The sequence below is a fragment of the Cololabis saira genome, chromosome 18 (assembly GCF_033807715.1).
Source record: "Cololabis saira isolate AMF1-May2022 chromosome 18, fColSai1.1, whole genome shotgun sequence".
NCBI classification, from domain to species: domain Eukaryota; kingdom Metazoa; phylum Chordata; class Actinopteri; order Beloniformes; family Belonidae; genus Cololabis; species Cololabis saira.
This window is the reverse complement of record NC_084604.1, coordinates 22,305,484-22,329,202: the sequence shown is the minus strand read 5'-3', so window position 1 is coordinate 22,329,202 and position 23,719 is coordinate 22,305,484. Positions and strand designations below refer to the sequence as shown.

Sequence of the window (23,719 nt, the reverse complement as noted above, 5' to 3'; positions counted from 1 at the left end):
ACTTTAATTATTGCTCTTTAACTTTTCTACACTGAAAGTTTTAATTTGAGTTTCAAAATGTAATACATACTGTAAATTGTTTTTTTTTATTTATCTTATTGTTTAAAATTCAAATCATGCTTTTTATGTATGTTTTAATGTTTTTGTAAAGCACCGTGAAACACTGTTGTGAATTGTGCTATATAAATAAATGTACCTTGCCTAAAACCTCTGAGATCTGATGACTTATCACTTATTGTTGACAGTGGAAGTAAAATAATACTGTACACCTTATTATAATTTGATCTTCTGATGAGAACCCTCAGGTCCTGGCATTGAAATGATCACATCCCTGTTTCAGCTGTAAAATGCACCTTTGCCAAACCTTAAAACATGATAATGAATAGCTAGAGGAACCTGAAAGAGCAAATAACACTGTAGATGTGACGGTTTAAAATTATTATATACATAGACATATAAATATATATATAAATATATCTATGTATACCCGTAAAACTCAGAATCCAATTCTAAATGTTATTGCTTGTATATAAAGCCCAAAACAGCTTAGCTCCGCAATATTTGCAAGACATGATAGTACCGTATGTTCCTTTCTTTTTTTTTTTTTTAACCGTATGTTCCTAACAGAGCTCTGCGTTCTCAGAGTGCAGGTTTACTTGTAGTTCCAGAGTATCCAAATGTAGATTTGGAGGACGGGCGTTCTGCTATCAGGCACCATTACTATGGAACCAACTTCCAATCTGGGTTACGGAGGCTGACACCACCTCCACCTTTAAAACCAAACTTAAAACCTTTCTGTTTACTAAAGCCTATAGTTAGTGTTTACCTAACCCCCACTAACCTCTAGTTAATGTTAGTAAACCTCTAGTTAGTGTAAACACTAGTGTGTTAGAGTCAGTAGTCATAGCTGCAGCTATAGAACAAGACTATAATAGTTAGTCTCAAACATCTTCGTGGTAGATATGCTGCTATAGACCTACGCTGCAGAACGGCACCGATATGATCCACTGAGCGGTGCCCATCACCCCTCCTTCTCTTCTCCTGTTCCATTTGTTATTAATTATAAGTATCTCATAACCATCATTGTTGTCCATCGTTCTTGTAGTTTGTTGTGCTGGTCTACACAACAAACATGTTTGCAGGCCAGAGCTGCGGGAGCTGCGTGCTGACCTGCAGTCCCCCCCTCCGATCGTCCCACTGGTTGCTTCAACCTGTCTGTGTAGATGCCCCCCCCCCTTCTGGTTCTCTGGAAAGCACCTAGAGACAACTTCTGTTATAATAGACGCTATATAAATAAAATTAAATTGAAATATACACATATACAAACAATAAAATTCTCATCATCGCTCTATAATATAACTGTAAAACTTACTTGGACTATCTTACTAAGAAAAAATGAAGACTGAAGATTGTATAATTAAAATTATATAACTTTATTACATCCAAAACATCAACTGCAATACCAATGTCTGATTTTGGTATAATCCAACAACGGACAAAAACACAGCTCACTGAATGTGCACTCCTACTACGGCACCCGTTAGTTGGGTGTGATCAACAAAAGCCGGCTTTGATATTCAAGTGGCACGTTAATTTTTTTTGTGCGCTTTCAAAATGAGGGTAACAGTTGGAACGGGACCCAAGACAGGTTGCTTCAACCTGTGAACATCGTCCATGAAGACAACATCGTCAACGTCAGAAATGACTGTGTTCAAGACGGTTTATTTTGCTTTCAATCCACCAAATATATGAACATTTAAGCTTCAAGTCTGATTAAACATAAAATTATTTGCAACCACTATTTGATCCAGGTTACGGAGAAAAGTGCTGGAGGGGAGGTTGAGGTATAGAAGTCTACTTTTTGGCTGTCTGAAGACGCTCGCTCACGTTCTCCCAGTTGATTACATTCCACATAGCCTTCACATAGTCAGGCCGCACATTCTTGTACTGAAGATAGTAAGCATGCTCCCATACGTCAATGCCAAGAAGCGGGATCAGACCTGAGTGGGATAAACAGAAGAGTAAATTAAATAATAAATAGATAAAAATAGAGAGAGATGGAATGCCATTTAAAAAAATAAAAAGTAAGACAGTTCGGCCCCATCTTTTCCCTCAAGGCCTTTTGTCAACTAACCTGTCGTCCCCTGCAGTGGATCCTGATTAGCACAAGCAGCTATGCGAAGTCTTCCACTCTCCTTTTCGTAACCTAGCCAACCCCAGCCTGATCCCTGCACTGCCACCGTGGCAGCAGACATCTTCTCTTTCATCTTCTGGAAGGTGCCAAAGTCTCGCTTGATGGCCTCCATCAGCTCCCCTACGACATGTCAAACAGATTGCTGTGACTTAAGCGCAACAATCATCATTCACAGCAAGCAGTCTCTGTGAGAGTAACTTGCACAGTCTAAATGCATTTAACATGTCTAAAAGAAAGACTCCTTGACAGCCAAATGAACTAAATAAATAAATACACGTCTTATGCTATCCACATCATAATTGTTAGAGCCAATTTATATTGTTGTGCTTCCCATTGAATAACAGGGGTATGTGAATTGTAGTGCCATTTTTGCACTGTAGGTGGTGTATGGAGCCAGGGAATAGGTTTAATAAAAGGTGAGGCTGATCACGGGCAGGTGTGCTGGTTGCCAGTGAGCACAGTTTTTTGACCGTTTCACTTTGGCTTCACATGGTTACAGTTTTTTTTGGTATTGCAGTTTTACTGATCTCATGCAAGTTATGCAATATAAGTGCATGTAGTTCGTTAGTGAGAAAGGAGCTTGCGTGTACCAATCAATACCCCTTTTTGAGCATCACAAAGGATGTTTATGGACACTCATTCACACAACTGACATGCAGCCCAAGGAGACGCGTCATCTGTTTAAGGTCAATCAGCGCCTCAGTAACTTGTAGGTTTTTGTTTGGGTCAAATCAATTCAAGTCACAACAATAATGGTTTCACCATGTAGTGACGTATGGCAGCAGTAGACTGGTCTTCTACCGCTATGAAGCATGGACACATAACTTCTGAAATAACACCAGCTTTCCAAGTTGTTACAGCAAATATTCAAAAATTAAGTCCCTGTAACATTGGTTAACTTGGGAGTAGCATATGAATCGTATGGGTTGGAGAGCGAAGAACTACAAGATTGTGGGAGTGAGGATTCAAGTTGCACCTTGTGGTTCACCTCCACCGTTTGGCGAGAGGTTTGTCCAGAAAATGGTGTGGTTAATGTGGCCTCCCCCATTAAACTTCAGAGCACCCTGGAGAGAAACCTGTGCAGTCACATCTCCTAGAAGACAAGTAAAATCAACCCACACATTGATTACAGACAAACTTATAGGATTATACATTCAGAGCAATATCAACATGAACAACTCGTTAATGTTTATGAATTACAGTTAGCATGTACTGACTACTTGATGTTACTTTGCATTTGTACCTTTAGCAAGAGCCTCTTGGTATTTCTCTTCTGTAACATTGAGGTTGTTGACATATGTGGCATGATGCTTGCTGTGGTGCAGCTGCATTATCTCTGCACAGATGTGGGGCTCCAGGGCGCCATAGTCGTAGGTCAGGTCGGGAAGCGTGTGCTTCTGCCTGGATGCAGCAACCTGGCTGATGGTTTGACCGAGACTGGAGGCGCAGCTGAAAGTAGTCAGAAAAATAAACAGAAGCATACCTGTCAAGTCTCCCGTTTTGGCCGGTAAACTGCCGTATTTCACCCCTCTTTCCTGCCGTCCTCCCGTATTAGTATTTTCCCGTAAATTTCCCGTTTTATAATAAAATTAATTTTGAAACTGCAAACTGAATTGTCACTCATCTCGCGATAACTGCCCCTTGCTGCAGCCTGGGTGGCAGTTCTCGCGAGGGTAGCGGCAACTACGGGAACAAACTCGGAACAAAAAACAAATCAGAGAGATGGACGGGTGTAATGCATGGTGTAATGAGAAGGCATTTCTGCCCCAAAAAAGCAAAGACTTCGTGTAAATATCTCTAAAAATGGGAAACCAAATTTGTTTTCCTAAAGAGGAGCAGAACGGGGCTCATTTACCCGTTCTGAAAGACGTGTAACTGCGTTTTTAGTGTCTCTCACGGGGGAAGGACCGATGAATACCAGAGAGCCACATGAGTGAAAATGACAAATTAAAAGAAAATGTAAATGTCTCACTTGAAGACAATCAATGTGTATATAAACTGAAAATATTTAAAATAAATAAATGTGCTTTAATTCACTTTTTGTGTTTTTATTTAGGCTCTATTATAGGAATTACTTACATTGGAATGTCCTCAGCATTTCAGTGTCAACAAAAGGTAGAACTATCAGATTCTGAGCACATAATTGTAGTTTGTAAATGGTTGAAAGGTAGTTATTTTACATTTCTCTTAAATCTGTCTTATAATGTAAGATATTGGACCTCGGTTGGCGGAAAATGTCCCGTATTTTTAAATCAAAAACTTGACAGGTATGAACAGAAGTCAGTCAACAATGTCAACAACAGTTGCATGCAGTTATTTAATATCCATCCATTATCTCTATTCTGAACTCAAGCACCGAAGACAGAAGTGTTGAGCCCCCACAGCAGCTTGAAACGTGCATGTTTATCTGATTCAAACAAACAGCTTGAACTGACCTCAACGCCTGGTGTTGGTCCAAGATCTAACTAGCTGCTGAGACTATATGCACAGATATTAGCTCATTGAAACACTTGAGAACTCCCTTTTCCTTCCAAAATTATACCAATATTTTGTACACACATTCTAACAGCGGTCTGTAGTCAAACGAGCAAATACAATTCAACAAAACCATGTCTTTGGTGCGGCGTTAGCTCGCCCTAGCCCGCTGCTGGCCCACTGTTAGCTCTCAGTAATACACACATGTGTGTAAAGTTCAGGCTTTAAGTGCTGCCGGCAGGAGTTGCGTATTTTAGTAACTCCGACCAAAGAAAGTGCACGTAGTGGTAAGATGACAGCCGTCTTACCTGCGAATGTGTGCAACTCTGCAAAGCATGTTTGTGGTAAATGTTCAACCTGCAGTCGTGCACGCTGCTGCCCGACTAACCTTGAGAGGAAATGCTCAAGCTGATTTATGGTTCCGCGTTACACCAACGCAGAGCCTACGGCGTAGGGTACGCGGAGACGCGTACCCTACGCCGTAGGGCTCTGCGTCGATTTAACGCAGAACCATAAATCAGCCTTCAGTTTTAAGTTGACAGAAGGCGACTGTACCATAGACATATAAACGTAGACGCCCCATCGAGCTTGAGTCGTACGTCAACGTCGCCGCCATATTGGATGTGGCAAGACTGCGCTGTAAACTAATACAAGTAAATTGACTTATTTTCATAAAGCGCCTTTCTACAAAGAAATTTACGTTTTACGTCTCATTTATTCATTCACACACGCACTAATATACTTGGGAATCAGTTAGGCACCAAATATAATGTATCCCCCCCTCATAAAAATAAGAAAAATAGAGAAACATATTTTCTCATCAACAAAGCATATTTTACATAAACATATTTTACATTTTTCAAGTAAAAAAATAACATTTGAACCATTTTTCAGATTTTTTCGGTTATTTTATTGCCTGAAAAATGGTGCAAATATGTTATTTTGTTATTTGAAAATGTTTAAATATGTTTTGTTGATGAGAAAATATGTTTCTCTATTTTTCTTATGTTTGTGAGGGGATATATACATTGTTTTTCGGCACTACCTTGTTCTCTATAGCTGATATAACATTAATTACTCCTATGTGGGATCAATAAAGTTCTTATTTTTGCCATATGAGAAATTTAAATATATTATATTTGGTGCCTAACTTTTTCCCAAGTATATTAGTGCGTGTGTGAATGAATAAATGAGACGTAAAACGTACATTTCTTTGTAGAAAGGCGCTTTATGAAAATAAGTCTATTTACTTGTTTGCAGCGCAGTCTTGCCACATCCAACATGGCGGCGGCGTTGACGTATCGCAGCAGCGGGCAAAACCGCTCGATGCGGCGTCTACGTACATATATCTATGGACAGTACCGTTATCAACAAAGAGGGGCGATCGCGAGGGGGAGGCAGGGCTTACGTAATTATCAGTGGCAACATATGAAACGACTTCGTGAAACAATGAGACATTCAGGTTATAAAATAATCAATGTGACATGTTTGTATGCGACATGATCCCATTCCCTTCAGGTTTCTCCTGCTCAACTTTCTCGCCACTTTCCGAAATGCAGGCGATCACATGAGCGCAGATCAGTATTCTGTGTAAATCATTTCTTAACCTTTAAAAATGCCAATTCATTACGTTACAGTTTATCTTTGACAAACGCAATTTTGAACTAAAATACATAGGCCTACGTAAGGTAAGGATGTATCGGAGCTTTATTCAGGATTGTCAATAATCTTTTCAAGTAAGATATAATTTTCTCAAATTTAGAAGCTCTGTGTCACGTGGACGTTTTCTTTACCTCAAAACAGGCAAAGATCGTTTATGCGACATCACGAATCACTCTCAAATAACCAAAAGGGTAGTTGATGCGTTACTACACTAAGGGGAAGGTTTGACCTCGGCGTAGTCCCAAAAAATATTTATGAGTATATAGCATTGTTTATATAATGTAAAAAGCAATAACTTTTTTTTTTTAATTGAATAGTGGTTTGTCAGGGCCAGAGAATATGCCTTCAAACGTCCTACTTTAGTCGGCCAGTGGCTGCTCACTTGCTGCAGACAGGGAATATTATGTCTAAAATGAATTGTGCGTATAAAATATTAAGTTTATTTATTTGTTTGTTTCTAAACCACAGAATTTGTAAGGAGAACATGCATGTTTTTGATACTTTACATTTCTCCCATGCTGATGTTTTCTGATGCTTGTGTTTTATTTTATGATGTGTTATATCTAATCACTTTTATCACTGATGCTGATCTTTTTCTGATACTTATGTTTTTATACATTATTTTATGATGTGTTATATCTAATCACTTTTATCACTGATGCTGATCTTTTTCTGATACTTATGTTTTTATACATTATTTTATGATGTGTTATATCTAATCACTTTTATCTCTGTTTTTTGTGTTGTGAAGCGTTATGAGATGACCTTTGTTATGGTTTGATGCTATATAAATAAATAAATTGAATTGAATTGAATTAAAAATAAACGAGGTAGAGAAATAAAAAGTCCTACTTTAGTCGGCCAGTGGCCCTAAACGAATATGATTCACTTGCTGCTGACAGGGAATATATGCCTAAAATGAATTGTGCATATAAAATATTAAGTGTAATTATTCGTTTCGTTGTTGACCACAGTGAATTATTGTCAGCAAATTGTCTTGGATCTAAATCACAGAATTTGTAAGGAGAACATGCATGTTTTTGATATGTTACATTTCTCTGATGCTTGTGTTTTATTTTATGATGTGTGATATCTGAGCACTTTTATCCCCGATGCTCATTTTTTCTGATGCTTATGTTTTTATACATTATTTTATGATGTGTTATATCTAATCACTTTTATCTCTGTTTTTCGTGTTGTGAAGCGTTATGAGATGACCTTTATTATGATTTGACGCTGTACAAATAAATTGAATTGAATTAAATTAAAAATAAACGAGGTAGAGAAATTAAAAAGTCCTACTTCAGTCGGCCAGTGGCCCTAACAAATATGATTCACTTGCTGCTGACAGGGAATATATGCCTGCCTTTTTTCTGATGCTTATGTTTTTATACATTATGTCATGATGTTAGTTAGTTAGTTAGTTAATATTTATTTTGGTCAATCACAAGCATAAAAATCAACAAACAAGATAACAAACATCCACAGGTTTTTCACTGGTCAACATTGTGATTATTTTGACCGAAAAGGTCTGGGCTTGAAGCATAAAGCTTATCTTGCCCACATTTTAACACAATAGAATATACAAAAAGAACAAATGAAGTAATGTGTTAAGTGATGTGTTATATCTAATCACTTGTATCTCTGTTTTTTGTGTTGTGACGCGTCATGGGTTGACCTTTATTATGATTTGACGCTGTACAAATAATTTGAATTGAATTAAAAATAAATGAGGTAGAGAAATAAAAAGAAAAATGGATTTGTAATTCTAATCCGTACATTGATCGCTATTCGACAGAGGTGTCAAGTAACGAAGTACAAATACTTCGTTACCTTACTTAAGTAGAAATTTTGGTTATCTATACTTCACTGGAGTAATTATTTTTCAGACAACATTTTACTTTTACTCCTAACATTTTCACGCAATTATCTGTACTTTTTACTCCTTACATTTTAAAAACAGCCTCGTTACTCTATTTCATTTTGGCCTTTAAAAAAAAACTATCCAGTTAAATTGCTCCATCCGGATAGAGTGAATTTGGTTGTGGTTGTTTCAGATGTTCTTGTCCAGTTTTGTTCTTACATCCGTTCCCTCAGATTCCTGCAACTAAACTTGGATGTACATTCCAATAAAGGTTAGGATAAATGATAACATGCCTCTGAAGTTTGACTTTTTGCACCATTACAATACTTATAGGCAACTAGTCATCATATCTCCTGCTCTCTGAAACACATGTTAATGCTCAATAGTACACACATATATGGTTCTTTAATATATTTGCATTATACTAAGATGCATTCATTTTCAATGGCTTTTGTCCTTTTTTAGCTACTTTTATTATGGTGATTGTTTTTGTTTTTTTTCATTGACTTTTTTTTCTTCTCTACTGATGCCTTTCGTTTTAGCTACTTCTATTATTGACTCACTTGTCTTTTAATTACATTTATATTGACATACTTTTATATGTCAAGAAGAAGGGTATACAGTGTATATATGTATTATTGTTGTTATTATTATTATTATTATTATTGTTATTGCTATTATTATTCTTTTATATATCGGATACTCTTATATAAGGGGCCGGACTAGATAAGCATTTGCTTCTTCCTGTCCCTTCTTGAACAAAACTGGTTGTGCTTTATTATTGTTGTTAATGTATGGTGTGTTTTTTTTATTGTTTTGTTCAAGATGAATAAAGATCAAATCAAATCAAATCAAATCAAATGTCTTTTTTTTCCCCTTACATTACTTTTACTTTTATACTTTAAGTAGTTTTGAAACCAGTACTTTTATACTTTTACTTGAGTAAAAAACTTGAGTTGATACTTCGAGTATTTTTAAACTCTAGTATCTATACTTCTACCTGAGTAATAAATGTGAATACTCTTGACACCTCTGATATCTAATCACTTGTATCTCTGTTTTTCGTGTTGTGACGCGTCATGAGATGACCTTTATTATGATTTGACGCTGTACAAATAATTTGAATTTAATTAAAAATAAACAAGGTAGAGAAATAAAAAAGAAAAATGGATTTGTAATTCTGATCCATCCGTACATTGATCGCTATTCGATAATTCTCCATCCGCAGTTTAGTATCCCGAAAACAGTGTGAAGTGAGACCCCGTGTTCGGGTGTCGCATCTTGGGCGTTAGTCCGCAGCGCGGCGAGTGCAGCGCAGAAGCTCTTCTGTTCTGCTCTCGGCGGAGAAGATGATGGTGACTCTGCTGAAACGAGACCGCGACTCATAAATCCACAACAAATCGTGTCGTGCCTGTGATATTCCGCGCCACCGAGAATCCGTAAACCCGAAGAGACTCCCCAACAGATCGAGAGAAAGGGGCCCGGTGAGTGTTTTGAAAGTCACACCCAGAACCAGGAGCCCGCTTGGTTTCAGGAAAAGGAGCGTAAGGGAGGCATTTCCTTCACCGCCATTTTGTTAAAACAAGGAGCCGAAACAGAGCCAAGAAACACACGCTGCCTGGGCGAAAATAAGAAATAAACAGTACCTCCAAACTGCAGGCGGATGCACTTTAATAATATATTTGTATATCATTTTCTCTACTGAAATGCTGAATATTATTAGCAGTCAGGAGTTAACCTTGGCCAGCTTCTTTAATTGTCCTGCAGCCGCACAATCCAGCATCAGGTTCAGCTCCCGTTCATTATCAACTCCTGCAACTTAAACCAGCTCCTTTACCCCTGGACGTCATACTCTTTTCTAAATTTTCTCATGTGTAGTAATTAAGCATGTCTGTGATACATGGCATATATATATATATATATATATATATATATATATATATATATATACACACACACACACACAGGACTGTCTCAGAAAATTGTGATAAAGTTCTTTATTTTCTGTAATGCAATTAAAAAAAGAAAAATGTCATACATTCTGGATTCATTACAAGTCAACTGAAATATTGCAAGCCTTTTATTATTTTAATATTGCTTATTATGGCTTAAAGTTCAAGATTAAGATTCCCAGAATATTCTAATTTTTTTGGATATTTATATATTATATATATATATTTAGGATATTTGAGTTTTCTTAAGCTGTAAGCCATGATCAGCAATATTACAATAATAAAAGGCTTGCAATATTTCAGTTGATTTGTAATGAATCCAGAATGTATGACATTTTTGTTTTTGTAATTGCATAAATAAAACCACAATATTCAAATTTTCTGACAGTCCAGTGTATGTGTATGTATATATATATATATATATGTGTGTATATATATATATATATATATATATATATATATATATATATGCGGACAGCCATCACACTGCAAAGATGATGCTTCAACACACACTGATGGGTTTTCTTTCGTATATCTACTTCTAGAGTTCACAATGACCAACGAGGAACCTTTGCCCAAGAAGGTTGGTGTCTGCTCCTCTTTACAGATTTGAACGATCACGTTTCGTTAACCCCTTCGTGTCTAAACATGATAGCAGGATTCGTCATCTGACCAGTTGTTGTTGTTCTTCTTCTTCCTCCCCAACAGGTTCGCCTCAGTGAATCTGACATGAAGACCTTGACCAGAGAAGAGTTGTGTACAAGGTAGATACTTGCTCTGATGTTTGGTGTTGAGAGTGTGTGTCTACTTGGGCTGTTTTTTAAAAAGAAATGACTTCACTCTTCTCAGGTGGAAGCAGCACGATGCATACGTCCAGGTCCTGGAGGCTAAATATGCAGAGCTGTGTTGTAAGTACATATGTTACATTCACTTGTTATCAAGTACCACATGGTTTGGATAAATGTTATTTTAGCAGCATCTCAGATGAAAATGATTCCTGTATTTAGCACATGAAATCACTATATATGACTGTCATATGATTAAAAGATGTTCTTGTAACACAAGCCTTTCTTCCTGTTATCACCGTCTTAGCCAATGATGTGCCAGGACTGAAGGAGTCGGAGGAAAAGCTCAAGCAGCAGCAGCAGGAGTCTGCACGCCGGGAGAACATTTTGGTCATGCGACTTGCCACCAAGGAGCAGGAAATGCAAGAGTGCACGGTATGTATCTATTTGTTTTTTTTTTTTTTTTATGTGTGTGTTTGACGTATATATAGAGCTTTATTTGTCTTAATGCAAGTCTTTGAAGTGGTCCTCAAATTAATGTTGAGAGGGCTTTGGTTGCCAAGGAACCAGCTGGAACGTATTTGAGTTTTTATTATTTTTAACCCTTCATCAATAATCATGTTGATGTTGATGCAATCTTGAGACATTATTCCATTTCATTGGGTCTACATGTTGGTTTGATAAAATTGTATAATCTGATGCATTTTTCCAGCTAATAATAGTACTTGGTCACTATTTTTAGACTGGATAGATGGATTGTTGTAATTTTGGTAAAGCTAACCAATGTTCAACATTCATCAGGTCCAACTAAAACAAAATCTGCTCAGTTCCATTCGGGATATCATTAAGGAAGTAAACGACTTAAGTACAATGCTGCATAAAATATCCTGCCCTGCCGACTACTGTTGGTGGTGTAATTGTAGAGCACCACAAACACAACAACTCATAACTATTATTATTTATACCTACTCCATGTGGTTGTGACTTAGAAAAAGTTGATTAAAGTTTTCATTTTTATTTTTTTGTGTGTGTGTTTATTTTTTTGGGGTTGCAGACAAAGTGAATCTGCATTATACCTTGTGGTCATTCAGGATCCTGAGAAGTGGGTGAAAGGGGATTCGTGTCAGTGCGTGCATCCTTTGATCTTATCAGACTGACAGCTCAGTAGATCATCCACTGGATTAATGGCAGCACATGCCGTTGTTAAAGAGTAACGGAGCTCAGGATGCATATCAGAGTGGAGATCTAGTTGTTTTTAAGCCACATTAGTTGGGCCTTTTGGTGTCGCTTGTAAATGTGCTCAAATTAAGATTGATTTGAAACAAATCTTTGACTGATGGGATTTGTTTGTTTAGGATATTTCTAAGAAGTAGAACACCTAATAATTCAGTCTATTTATTGTCTGAATTTTAAAGCAACATCAAATAACTTGCTTTTTTAATCTCAGAGGGCATGTGGTTCAAGTTGCTTTCAAAACATTGTCAGATATTTTCTCACATTGAGTCTTTTGCTTTATTGCTTGTGTGTTTTATCATATTCACCTCTTCTGTTTTTTCTTTTCATTGAGTCCTTTGGTCACCTCTACCATGATGTATTCTGTGAGCTAAATTTATTTTACAGCCACTGTTGACTATTGTTGATGTATGACACCGTGCTGTAAAGCAATACACAGTTGACACAAGAAACCACATTTACTTTAGGTGGTTTTACATATAGAAGGAACAATAGTTGGCAAGAGCTTGGCAGCAACTCCTAAAGATAACAAGATTCCTTCAGAAATAAAATTGAAATTGATATTTAAAAAAAAAAAAAAAAAAAAGTCTTTGGCGTCATTGTTAAATATATGTACTGATGAAAACTGACCCATATAATCTGAAACTGCAAATTTGGTGGCCTGTTAAAGTTTCTCTTTTTTTTAAAGAGAAAATAATATTGTTTTTTTAAAGAGAAAATAATAATATTGTAATTTTTATGTGACTAAAGATGATTTGACTACAGTGGGAGTGATAACAATCCCAAAACACTTTTTTTTTTTAATTTAAATCTTTGCCCATGGCTAACACTTGTTTGTTTCTTCCTGCAGACTCAGATTCAGTACCTCAAGCAAGTCCAGCAGCCGAGTGCGGCCCAACTGCGGTCATCCATGGTGGACCCATCCATCAACTTGTTTTTCCTCAAAATGAAGGCTGAACTGGAACAGACTAAAGACAAACTGGAGCAGGCCCAAAATGAACTGAGTGCCTGGAAATTTACACCTGATAGGTAAAGACAACAAAAATAACTCCCCCCTCAAAAAAGTCAAGACTTCCTCACGTCCCCCAACCTCACTCTCACTGCAGGCATGCAGGAACAATGGTGGGGGGGAGGCTGACAAATGCTGTGCTCGCCACGAGGCTCAGACTTTACAGAAAGCCAGTCACTGCAAAACAAAACTGCTTTTGTACTCTTGTACTGTGCCAGCTACATATCACATAACCTAAAGAGAAAAGACAGTTGTCAGGTGACACTTGTGTTTCAGCTCTCTCCCCTCGTTACCCCCTCAACGTCCAAGGGCCTGAAGGAGTCCGGACTGTTCTGAAGAGGTGGTCACTCACTTCCCAACATGGATATGCTTTCTCCGCCCCCTCAGCTAAAACCAGACAGTTCACGTATTAAATAGGGGGCATCCCTAGCCTAAAGGGTTTTTAAAACATTTTAAAGAGAAGTCCAAACTTGTTTTATAAAGACATTTAACTGTGGATCACACCACACAATACCTGCTAAGACTTTTTGGACAATTAGGAACATTCTATTAACATGAGGAGATTTTCTAGGATTTAAAAGTAAGACATCTGGGGGAAGAAACATTAGAAATGACATTAAGACTGTGAGCGGCGCCAGATCCCCGGTCCACAGAGGGACTATGCTTCAGGCATGAGGGTCCATTTGCCTGTGTCTTTGAAACATGGGCCTGCACACGGTAGAGTGTATTTATGTCTTTATTTTGTAACTTGTTGCTGCTTTTACTGCCATCTAATCTGATATCTCTCTTGTTTCTCCAAAACACTGTGTGTGCGTGTGTGTGTGTACGTGCGTGTGTGTGTGTGAGAGAACCCTCGTCATTTACTTGTCTGCGAATGTTTGCATTCACACACAAGTTTGTGATTTTCCAAAAAACAATGTTTTTGATTTTTGTTATCAGATGCTGGAACACACTGCCGTATGTGAACTGAATCCACTTACAAAGTTGTGAATGCAGATGTCCTTAGCAAGTCATGTTATGAATTGAAGAGGATGTATTTACTGCAATCTTGTGTATTTTTGTCATTGACCTATCAACTTCTTCCACAGCTTAATATCTCCGCCAATTACACTTTTTAATCCCACCTATGTGGCAAAGATATTTAACTGTTGATGCAATGAACCACTTGAGGAACTGGTTTTGTTTTCCCAGTCTTTAAAAGCTAATTTATAATCACATATAGAGTTAGATGAAACAAGATTTAAGGAGGTATTTTGTCTATGAGGGCTTGACGATTTCCTTTACAGAATGAGGAGTCGAGTCCTCTAATGCTTCACTTAAAATGACTGATGTAATTGAGGAAGTCCTGTAAAACAATTGATATAAGCACAGAATAACTTTTTAATGACCATGATTAGTTAATGTCTTTTGAGCATCACATTGATCACTTCCATGGGTTTTACTGGCTGCATTTACTGGTATAATGTGTAAATCTTGTCATCTGCAAAGATGACTTTGTAGGTATCTATACACCAAATGGATGGCAGTTAAACATGGTTTTGAAAGAATGATTGTTTTAAGTTTTGGCTTCTGGATCAGGAATTTTTAAAAGCATGGCCACAGAAACTGCTAATGTGCCAAACGTTTGCATGACCTGTTGTAAAGTTGAACAAGCAGCAACTTGAGCTGTTTGTTCTGTTGAAACGTATGCACTTTATTTATTCAGAGAGGACTACACAAACCTTTGTTTAGGCCTCCAGTGTGCGTTTCCTGATTCCTACTTAGTAAGAGAAGGTTAAGGTTTCTTTTTTCTTCTTCTTTTTGGTGTTTTATCAGAATTTTACTCTCCTTCAAAATTTTAAACTCAGCTTTTTTTCACGCCCAGTCGTGGCAAGAGAAATTCAGTTTGAAACAAAATCTCAAATTTATTTCTTTTTTAAATGTTCATGTTTCCTACTTGTGTAACACGGTAAGTTAAATTAGAGTGAATCTAAGAGTTAATTAATTTCATAGAAATGTTTGTTGAAAATGTGGAAGTTAAGGCCAGAATGAGGACAGCAGGGCTTTTTTTTCACTTTTAATTTATGTAAAGGAAAAAAAAATTGTACTCAAAATAATTTACAAGGCATGATTTACTTGTATTTGTATGAAACAGGTTGTCAGCGGGTTATTATTTCACATTACCTGCAAGTCTGTCAGATGGAGTGAAACTGGATTTTGATTAATCAGTATTGAACAGGTCAAGTAATTTCTGTTGACCCCTTGAGAAGTTGGGAAGTTGGTCGGGCAACGGGAACAGGTCAACAGTATCTTTCTGCCTTTTGCGATTGCCTCCTGGTTCACTGTGTGATGTGAGACTTGTTTCCCTTACAGCCAAACAGGGAAGAAACTGATGGCCAAATGTCGAATGCTGATTCAGGAAAACCAGGAGTTGGGACGGCAGCTGTCCCAGGGACGCATCGCCCAACTGGAAGCTGAGCTGGCCCTGCAAAAAAAGTACAGTGAAGAGCTCAAGAGCAGCCAGGACGGTGAGAGCACGAAAAGCCTCTACACCTATATGTAATGTCTACATGTTCGATATTTTGGCATTTCAAATGAATTTATGCCTGTTCTGTTTGTTCCTGGATTTCCGTCCCCAGAACTGAATGACTTTATCATCCAGCTCGATGAGGAGGTGGAAGGAATGCAGAGCACCATCCTTGTCCTGCAGCAGCAGCTGAAAGAGTCGCGCCAGCAGCTCTCTCAGTCCCAGGGGGCCTCGGCCGGAGCAGGACCCAGTAGGACTTCCCCAACGAACTCATCTGGTGAACCATCCACTCAAGCAGAGCAGGCCGGCGCTCCCTCCGAACCAATGGGCAAAGACTACGGGAGGGTGTCCAACGGTCCAAGCAACGGCAATTCGTCCCAGAGGAGCGAGACCACCACGCCCAGCCTGTACCGGGAGGTAAGCAGCACCGAGGAAGACTTCCCAATGTCCCCCGTGGTCTCCAGCCCCGGTGAAACTGAGACCAAACTCTCCAACCACTCAGAGGAGGTGCCAGGGAGTCGGACTGCTTCCAGGAGAGCTGGAGGACCCGTGGGTTTCGGGAGCCAGCTGAGTGCAGGGTATGAGAGTGTGGACTCTCCGACAGGCAGCGAGACATCATTGACTCAGCACTCGAATGACACGGACTCCACCACCGATCCCCACGAGGACAAGGCTGCCCTGGTGACCAAGGGCGGTAGGACTGCAGGGTCACGGCACGCTCACAATGGCCTGGACTCCAGCACAAGCGATGGTGCAGTCTTGTAATGTACTTTACCATGTACTGTCATTTATTTTTTTTTTATTTTTATTTTTTTTTAATATACAATATACAAAACAAGGCAACAAATTAGTAGTCTGTAACAGCACTGCTGTCCAAGAAGTTTTTTCACATCGTCCCCTTGAGTATCGTGATGGCTTTGTCACATTTGTGTTGCTTAACAGGAATATAACAGGAAAGGATTAATGTTAGACAAGAAATGCGTTGATGTATGATTTAACACTAGTATGTTTCACTGATGTTCATTTGAGCAAGTCTATAATGTTTGTTTGAGCTCTTGACACTGAAATCAGGCATCTGGTGTTGTAACCCATTGTAAGGTTGTTTGGATTACAGTAGACTCACTTCAAGGTCATTTTTAGATGTTCACCTGTGGGTTTTTTTTCTTTTAAATACAATTTTTATTTTTAATTTGGCAAAGATTTCTGTTTGAAACATTCTGCTGAAATGTGAGTTTTTCTTTTGAAATGTTCATATTCTGATTTCAGCCCTTTTCATGTACTGACCAAATATCAATAAAAATTTCTAATACCACAGAGTGAAAGCCATTATTACTAGCCATCAACAACTTAGTTTTGATTTTATTCATTATGCAAGCATAATCTAGTGGTTTAGCGAAAGGAAACTGCCTGTAAATTTATCATAGTTCGATTCATGAGGGAAACAAATGCATCTAAAACTTAAGCGAACAAGTAATGTAACTTAAATATCAGGAGGGAAGGTAAGCAATATAAGCTCATGAACATGAAAAATATATGTACGCAGAGCAACATAAGTATAAATATTACAACTGAAACTGCATAAAAATGGTGTAGTAAAACTTGACAATGTGGAAACGATGCAAAATTTGGAAAACTTAATATGTACCAATCTTAAATTAAACAAATGTTCATTAAATAATAAATTGTAGTGCCAAAAGGAAAATGCTGTGCTCATACTAAAACATTTGTATAAAACAAGTTTAAACGGAATTAGCTGGAACAGTTTGGAGCAGGAAATGAAACAAAGTAATAACATAAATCTGTTTAAAAAGAAATACAAAAAATTATTTATAAACAGGTATATGGAAGAGGAAATGGGTTGACGGGGAGTGTGATAAAAAAGTAATAGGGTGGGGGAAAATGGTATATTATACTTGCTTAAGATATGTTTAGATATTTATGTAGTATATATTATCTGTTGAGAGGGATAGTTAAAATTATGTAATGTATGTTATATATTTATTGGGTATGTAGCACATATATATTTATAGTTTATATAGTGTATATTTATATAGATGTATATAATAGTTGTATTTTCTAGGTATTGATATTTATGTAATATTTATATTGTCTATATACTTATATGGATAATTATGTAATAATAGGCATGTTTACAGAGTATTTATATAGATTATATTTATATGGATATTGTGTAGATATAATACTGTAATCGCAATAATGTAAATCCATAGTGTTATAAAGGGGTAGGAACTAGGAAAAAGTGTACACTTCTTCCTACCCCTTTTTTTCGAACATATGTTTATATGAAGATGTAAATGTTTATCTTTTTATTATTTTTACTTTCATTTTATATACATGTTCGAAATAAAAATGCATTCATTCATTCAAGCTGTTTTTAAGAAGTTAAATTATACATACTCCCAACCACAGAGTGGCGCTGTGGGTGAAACCAGTGGTGCACATTTATCAACACATGACTGAAGTCTCCATTCAGTGTCAACAGTAGACTGGTTCAGCAGCAGCAGCTGGTGCAGAGCTCCACATAGACACATATACGAGCTCCAACCCTCCTGTGGAAATGAACGCCGATCCAGTGGTCATCGTTTCTGCCGCACGGACTCCTATTGGTAAATATCCCTAAAAATACCATTGATTAAAAAGGTTTTCTGGCATCACCAATGCACTTTTCATGCGTTGTTACTTGCTGCAGCGACCACTATGCAACTATAAAAAACACTGAAGCTGTTATGTTTTTCTTTTGTTCATATGTATATATAAAGGCAGGCACTTTAATTGATTACTTTGTCGTTTTTAATTTGGCAAAACGGTGTTGTCCTTCATTTAAACACGTGCATTAGTCTCAGAGCTGTGATTGGTCCGCTCGGGTGTCCGTGTCTTTCTGCGGCCGCTCATTGGCTGGCGGTCATAGTGCCAGGACCACGAGCGCGCCGCGATTGGCTGCCTTTAATTAGTCATATGTGACTAGATGTAATTGGGCGTGCTTATGAACCTTGGCATGTGAAAGTGTTAGTCAGATATGTTTCTCCTCTAAAAAGAGCAATAACAACCGTGATATACGTGCCTTATTTCAAAGAGAAGTAGTCTCTTACTGGAATAACTTCACTTCAGATCTGAACTGGAAGAAAATATGGTGTTTGGCCTCTAAATATCTGATTATAAATATGGTTAAAGAAGGGACTCTGAAAATGATTCATCGTTTTTATCCTTGCAAGGTATTTCTACAAAGATACAAAAAGGACATTGATGTGGACTGCTCATTTTCTAAACTGTCTGCAGAAGACTTATGTCATTTATTTTGGTCTTGTCCCATCTCATGTATTTTTTGGCAAGATATCTGTTCACTAATTTCACAACATATTGAGTCTGATTTCTCCCTTTCATATGAAACTTGCAAATTTTCATATTCACAAATCTAAATTCTCTAATCACATACCATCTTTCCCGGCCTTTAAAAATGAATTCAAACAATACATTGCAACAATCCAATATTCTTAAAATAGAAAAGCCATCCAAACCACTAAGTTATGTACTATGTATAACATTTTTTTGAACTGATCTATAATTTCTGTCTGTGACTAATCCACTGGCATCAACTGTTTCTATATATGTTTTGTTTGTTTTATAATGTATTGTTGACAATTTGAAATAAAGAATTGAGAAAAAAAAACAAAAAAAAACCTTGGCATGTGAATTAAATAATTAGCAAATACGCAATTTCCCACACATAAAGGTAGTTATATATTAACAAATTCGTATGTAACAGTTTCGTAAAGAAACTTGTATTTGACAGAAATATCAAGAGTCGTTATTAACATTAAAATCATCAGAATATTTACCTCTGAGACATCCCAGGTCCAAACACGGTCAGAAAAAGGCTCTCTTTAGTGTCTGGGTTTAATTGTAATTCTTTTTTTTTTTATATATATAAATATATGTTAAATAGAAAGATCTGTCTTGTTCCCATATTTTTTGGTACTATTTGATATCTTTCAACATTTCACAAATGATTTTGGTTTTGGTTGGAGTATAATTTAACTAAGGAGCAACAATTTCAGTAAACAAATTTAACCTTTAATTCCCTGTCTTGTTTGACCTGCCTTGGCCAAATAAACATGATTCTGATTCTGATTGATGCTGAGGGTGATGCATCATGGGTTATTTTATTGCAACAAAATAGAACAGGCAGTATGATGCACTTCACTATTTTGCTACAGTATCAAAACTGATGGATTTTTAAGTAGTCAAACTATGAATGAACAGTAACAAAATGATATTTTCCAGGAACATTTTAACTGATACAGCTTGATACTCTCAAGTGAAGTATGCTGGACTAAAAAAAAACAACTAAAATCTGTATACTGTATATAGAAGTTTCAGATGGCCGTGACTCCAGGAATTACTAGGTAATTGTCAGGTTCAAACAACCTAGAACATCCAAAGCATAATAAAAAAGAGAGAAAGACAAGAGGTTAAATGTTTTACTTGCAAGGAGAACGGACAGAGATGCGTTCCGTTATATCTCTTTTTTTCTCCTTAGGGTGGTCCCTAGTTACAATACGATTTGCAGCTCTAAGGGAGAGGGAAAACACACCTGCAACTCTTCACGTTTACACAACTCATTATTTTCAACTTGATATATGTTGCTCCTCTTTGACCTTGAAGCAGCATGGTATATCTTCAACCGGGGGAGCAGTCCTGGTTTTGCACAGATAGCTCTTTGATGACTTAATCCGCAGTCATCCTATCTGCATAACAAACTGCAAATTTGAGTTGTACATACACACCAAACAAGCTTAGTTTATATGTAAAGGCAATTGGAGTAAATATGAGATTACTCTATGTTCAATTATTCTAACCTGACCTTCAATTTTTACCCAGGGACCTTGAACGGTGCTCTGTCCACGGTAGCTCTGAGTGATCTGTGCTCGGCAGTGATCAAGGATGTTCTGAAGCGGGCTGGTGTAAAGCCAGAAGAGGTTTCTGAGGTGATCATGGGACATGTCCTAACAGCAGGTAAAAGCTAAGAAAGTGTGTTACATTAATGGCCTGATTTGACCGTTGAGGGTATTTCTTATCACAGATAAGACATAAATGAGATTTCCTCTTTCTCTCAGGGCAAGGACAAAACCCAGCCCGACAGGCCAGTGTCGGGGCAGGTATCCCCTTCCCCGTGCCTGCGTGGAGCTGCCAGATGGTGTGCGGCTCTGGCCTGAAAGCTGTGTCTCTAGGAGCTCAGTCCATCCAGACCGGAGAGTCCACTGTGGTTGTGGCAGGGGGCATGGAGAGTATGAGTAGGGTAAGTACTAAAAGGAGTGTTTGCAAGGATATGACTTCGAAAACAATATTAATGCCCTGTTCTTTGTGAACTCAGGCTCCTCACATTGTGCAAATGAGAGCAGGAGTGAAAATGGGCGACGCCTCCTTGCAGGACTCCATGGTGGCTGACGGCCTAACGGATGCCTTCCATAGCTACCACATGGGAATCACAGGTATGACGCTATGCAATAATTCAACAACACAGCCAGAGCTCTGTATTGCAGTGTATGAACTTGTGTCTCTTGTTGTGGTCATAACAGAGGATAACAGACTTAAATTTGATTTCAAACATACTTTTGCAAGGCTAAACATAAAACAAATGTGTATTTCTGTTACAGGTGTAAAATTATGGCATAGACAAAGCAAGGAACTGAAAAGTTGCACAAGTTTGTGTCAGCTTAAGAAAATATTTAAAAAAGAAAAGATAAGTGCCTACAAAAAAGAAGAAGGAGAAAGAGAAAAAAAATAGATAAAAGAGTGGTATTTTTGTTTGTTTTCTTGTTTATATATGTATAGATAGATTGGTGTTCAGCAAGTCAATGTAATTGTATTAACAGAGAGGGGCAGGTATCATAAGTTTTCTTCTTCCTGCTCCTTTTCTTTCATGGTGATAATGTGTACTTCTTGGAATTTTGTACAAGATTGTTAAGAAGATATACCATGAATGGAATAAATGAAATGAAATGAAATTAAATGAAATCTTTATCAGCTGAGAACGTGGCAAAGCAGTGGGGCATCAGTCGAGCGCAGCAGGACCAGTTCGCTGTCCAGTCTCAGAACAGAACAGAGGCCGCACAGAAAGCAGGACATTTCAATGAAGAGATTGTCCCCATCATGGTGCCATCCAGAAAAGGTAAGGGCCTCTTATGGGGTTCAGTAACTAGTTTGCAACTTCTTCAGCTTGTAAGTGGTTTCACAGGTTTCTCTCGCTCTCAGGGCCAGTAGAAGTGAAGGTGGATGAGTTTCCTCGACATGGGAGCAGCATGGAGACCATGTCCAAACTCAAACCGTGCTTCATCAAGGATGGCAGTGGGACAGTCACCGCTGGAAATGCTTCAGGTTGCAGTTTCTTATCAACCATGAAGGTGCTGGTTGTCCCCAGCTGACGGACCAGGTGTTTAAAGATGCTTTTTTTTCCTTGGTTACAGGCATAAATGATGGAGCAGCAGCTACGGTCTTAATGAGCCAATCAGAAGCTACGAAGCGAGGTTTAAAACCCATGGCCAAGCTCGTGTCATGGGCTCAAGCCGGCCTGGATCCTTCTATCATGGGAACTGGGCCAATACCAGCCATTAGGAAAGCGGTGAGATGTCGCAGCTGGTTTATATGTATCACATTAAAATTGCTTTTCATTTCTTTTTTTCTCTAATTTCTGTTACTGTCTTTTAGGTTGAAAAAGCAGGCTGGCAGCTGAACCAGGTGGATTTATTTGAGATCAATGAAGCATTTGCTGCACAATCAGTAGCTGTAGTGAAAGAGCTTGGCTTGTGTGAAGACAAGGTAATTCCTCAACTGTTTCAACTTCACATATATACAGTATATGATAAATGCAAACTGTATCAGGAGGTTAACTGGGAAGAAAGCAATCTTCAAACTAACAAATTCATGAATTATCTTGAGTGGATGCATATGGCTTAATTTTTCATCATTTGGTCCTCTTCATTTAGGTAAATGTGAGCGGTGGTGCCATTTCTTTAGGGCATCCCATCGGCATGTCTGGCTGCAGAGTGCTGGTGACCCTGCTGCACGCTCTGCAGAGGACCGGAGGGAAGAAGGGAGTGGCATCCCTCTGTATCGGAGGAGGGATGGGTGTCGCCATGTGTGTGGAGAGGGTTTGAGATGAATACCCAATGCTGTCCAATAATTTGCACTTAATCTCCTGGTTGGAAATGAAAAAGGGATATGAATGTTGTTTACATTGAATAGTCATATGTGAAGATGCAGTTTATCCAGCTTCTTCCAGTTTCTGTACTTTAAGCCTAAAGTGGTTGCGTTGTGATCTTTATCCAGCAGCTTAGCATCCTCGGTGTGAACTTTAATTCCTCAGGTTTAGCTGGAGAATGCATGAAAGCTCAGTCCAAATGTATCAACAGCTGACGCCTAAATTAAAATTCTAAAGCGGTACGATACTGCAAACTATTTTTTGTTTTAAACCAGCTGCTTTTCACTTAAACTTAAAGGCAAACACTAAAGCTGAAGAAACTAGTGGATGTGCTCACAGGTTTCCAAGGAAATGCTTTTAGACCCTTTTTCAGCCTACGTCACAATGTTGCACGCACCTTGTCAACATAAGTGTTGTTCTCCAGCAGTTGACTGAAAGACGAGGTAGCAGCTGGTTAGCAGGGATTTACAAACTATTCCCAGCATCAACATGTCTGGTTGTTGCATATATAGTTGTACGAATCGCTATGCCACCATTTTAAAGGATTTTGACAGGATCACAACCATTTCAAAGCAACCGGTGGCATCTGTGGCTGCAGGCAATTAAACGTACATCATTTTAACTTGTAACTTTACTAATATTGTAAGCATTCGATAAACTTGTACTGATTTAACATTCCAGTGACATCATGGAATAAATTCTTAAAGAAGATTGAGACAGACTTGAGTCACATCCAAGTGCCATAAGTGTGTGCCAACTAACCTTGTGCTTCCTGTAACCCAATGATTTGAAATGTTATTAAAAGACAAAAGCCAATGAG

The 23,719-nt window shown here is 38.0% G+C and overlaps 3 protein-coding genes across 3 annotated transcripts; 2 read left to right on the top strand and 1 right to left on the bottom strand.

The window, feature by feature from the left end:
• Positions 1–1,417: 1,417 nt before the first annotated feature.
• Positions 1,418–5,087, bottom strand: sod2 (superoxide dismutase 2, mitochondrial). Its single transcript, XM_061747066.1, has 5 exons — positions 4,978–5,087; positions 3,438–3,643; positions 3,171–3,287; positions 2,135–2,314; positions 1,418–2,000 (listed from the first exon to the last, which is right to left on the bottom strand). Exons 1-5 carry the CDS (start codon positions 5,004–5,006, stop codon positions 1,855–1,857), a joined length of 678 nt encoding a protein of 225 aa, XP_061603050.1. The 5' UTR covers positions 5,007–5,087; the 3' UTR covers positions 1,418–1,854.
• Positions 5,088–9,501: 4,414 nt separating this feature from the next.
• Positions 9,502–16,994, top strand: wtap (WT1 associated protein). Its single transcript, XM_061746456.1, has 8 exons — positions 9,502–9,679; positions 10,693–10,730; positions 10,856–10,911; positions 10,997–11,055; positions 11,240–11,367; positions 13,016–13,194; positions 15,527–15,681; positions 15,793–16,994. The coding sequence occupies exons 2-8, from the start codon at positions 10,701–10,703 to the stop codon at positions 16,443–16,445; spliced, it is 1,260 nt and encodes a 419-aa protein (XP_061602440.1). The 5' UTR covers positions 9,502–9,679; positions 10,693–10,700; the 3' UTR covers positions 16,446–16,994.
• Positions 16,995–18,169: 1,175 nt separating this feature from the next.
• Positions 18,170–23,710, top strand: acat2 (acetyl-CoA acetyltransferase 2). Its single transcript, XM_061746496.1, has 9 exons — positions 18,170–18,307; positions 20,580–20,714; positions 20,816–20,997; positions 21,073–21,190; positions 21,727–21,870; positions 21,954–22,076; positions 22,166–22,320; positions 22,407–22,517; positions 22,685–23,710. The coding sequence occupies exons 1-9, from the start codon at positions 18,259–18,261 to the stop codon at positions 22,853–22,855; spliced, it is 1,188 nt and encodes a 395-aa protein (XP_061602480.1). The 5' UTR covers positions 18,170–18,258; the 3' UTR covers positions 22,856–23,710.
• The last annotated feature ends 9 nt before the right edge of the window (positions 23,711–23,719 follow it).

Coding starts and splice junctions, on each gene's coding strand:
- sod2 (XM_061747066.1), bottom strand. CDS start 5,006: ATGCTTTGCAGAGTTGCACACATTCGCAG. Junction 3,644..4,977: donor AGAGTTGCACACATTCGCAG/GTAAGACGGCTG, acceptor GACTACTTTCAG/CTGCGCCTCCAGTCTCGGTC. Junction 3,288..3,437: donor CCAAGAGGCTCTTGCTAAAG/GTACAAATGCAA, acceptor CTTGTCTTCTAG/GAGATGTGACTGCACAGGTT.
- wtap (XM_061746456.1), top strand. CDS start 10,701: ATGACCAACGAGGAACCTTTGCCCAAGAAG. Junction 10,912..10,996: donor AGAGAAGAGTTGTGTACAAG/GTAGATACTTGC, acceptor CACTCTTCTCAG/GTGGAAGCAGCACGATGCAT. Junction 11,368..13,015: donor AGGAAATGCAAGAGTGCACG/GTATGTATCTAT, acceptor TTCTTCCTGCAG/ACTCAGATTCAGTACCTCAA.
- acat2 (XM_061746496.1), top strand. CDS start 18,259: ATGAACGCCGATCCAGTGGTCATCGTTTCTGCCGCACGGACTCCTATT. Junction 20,998..21,072: donor GCATGGAGAGTATGAGTAGG/GTAAGTACTAAA, acceptor TTGTGAACTCAG/GCTCCTCACATTGTGCAAAT. Junction 22,321..22,406: donor TACCAGCCATTAGGAAAGCG/GTGAGATGTCGC, acceptor ACTGTCTTTTAG/GTTGAAAAAGCAGGCTGGCA.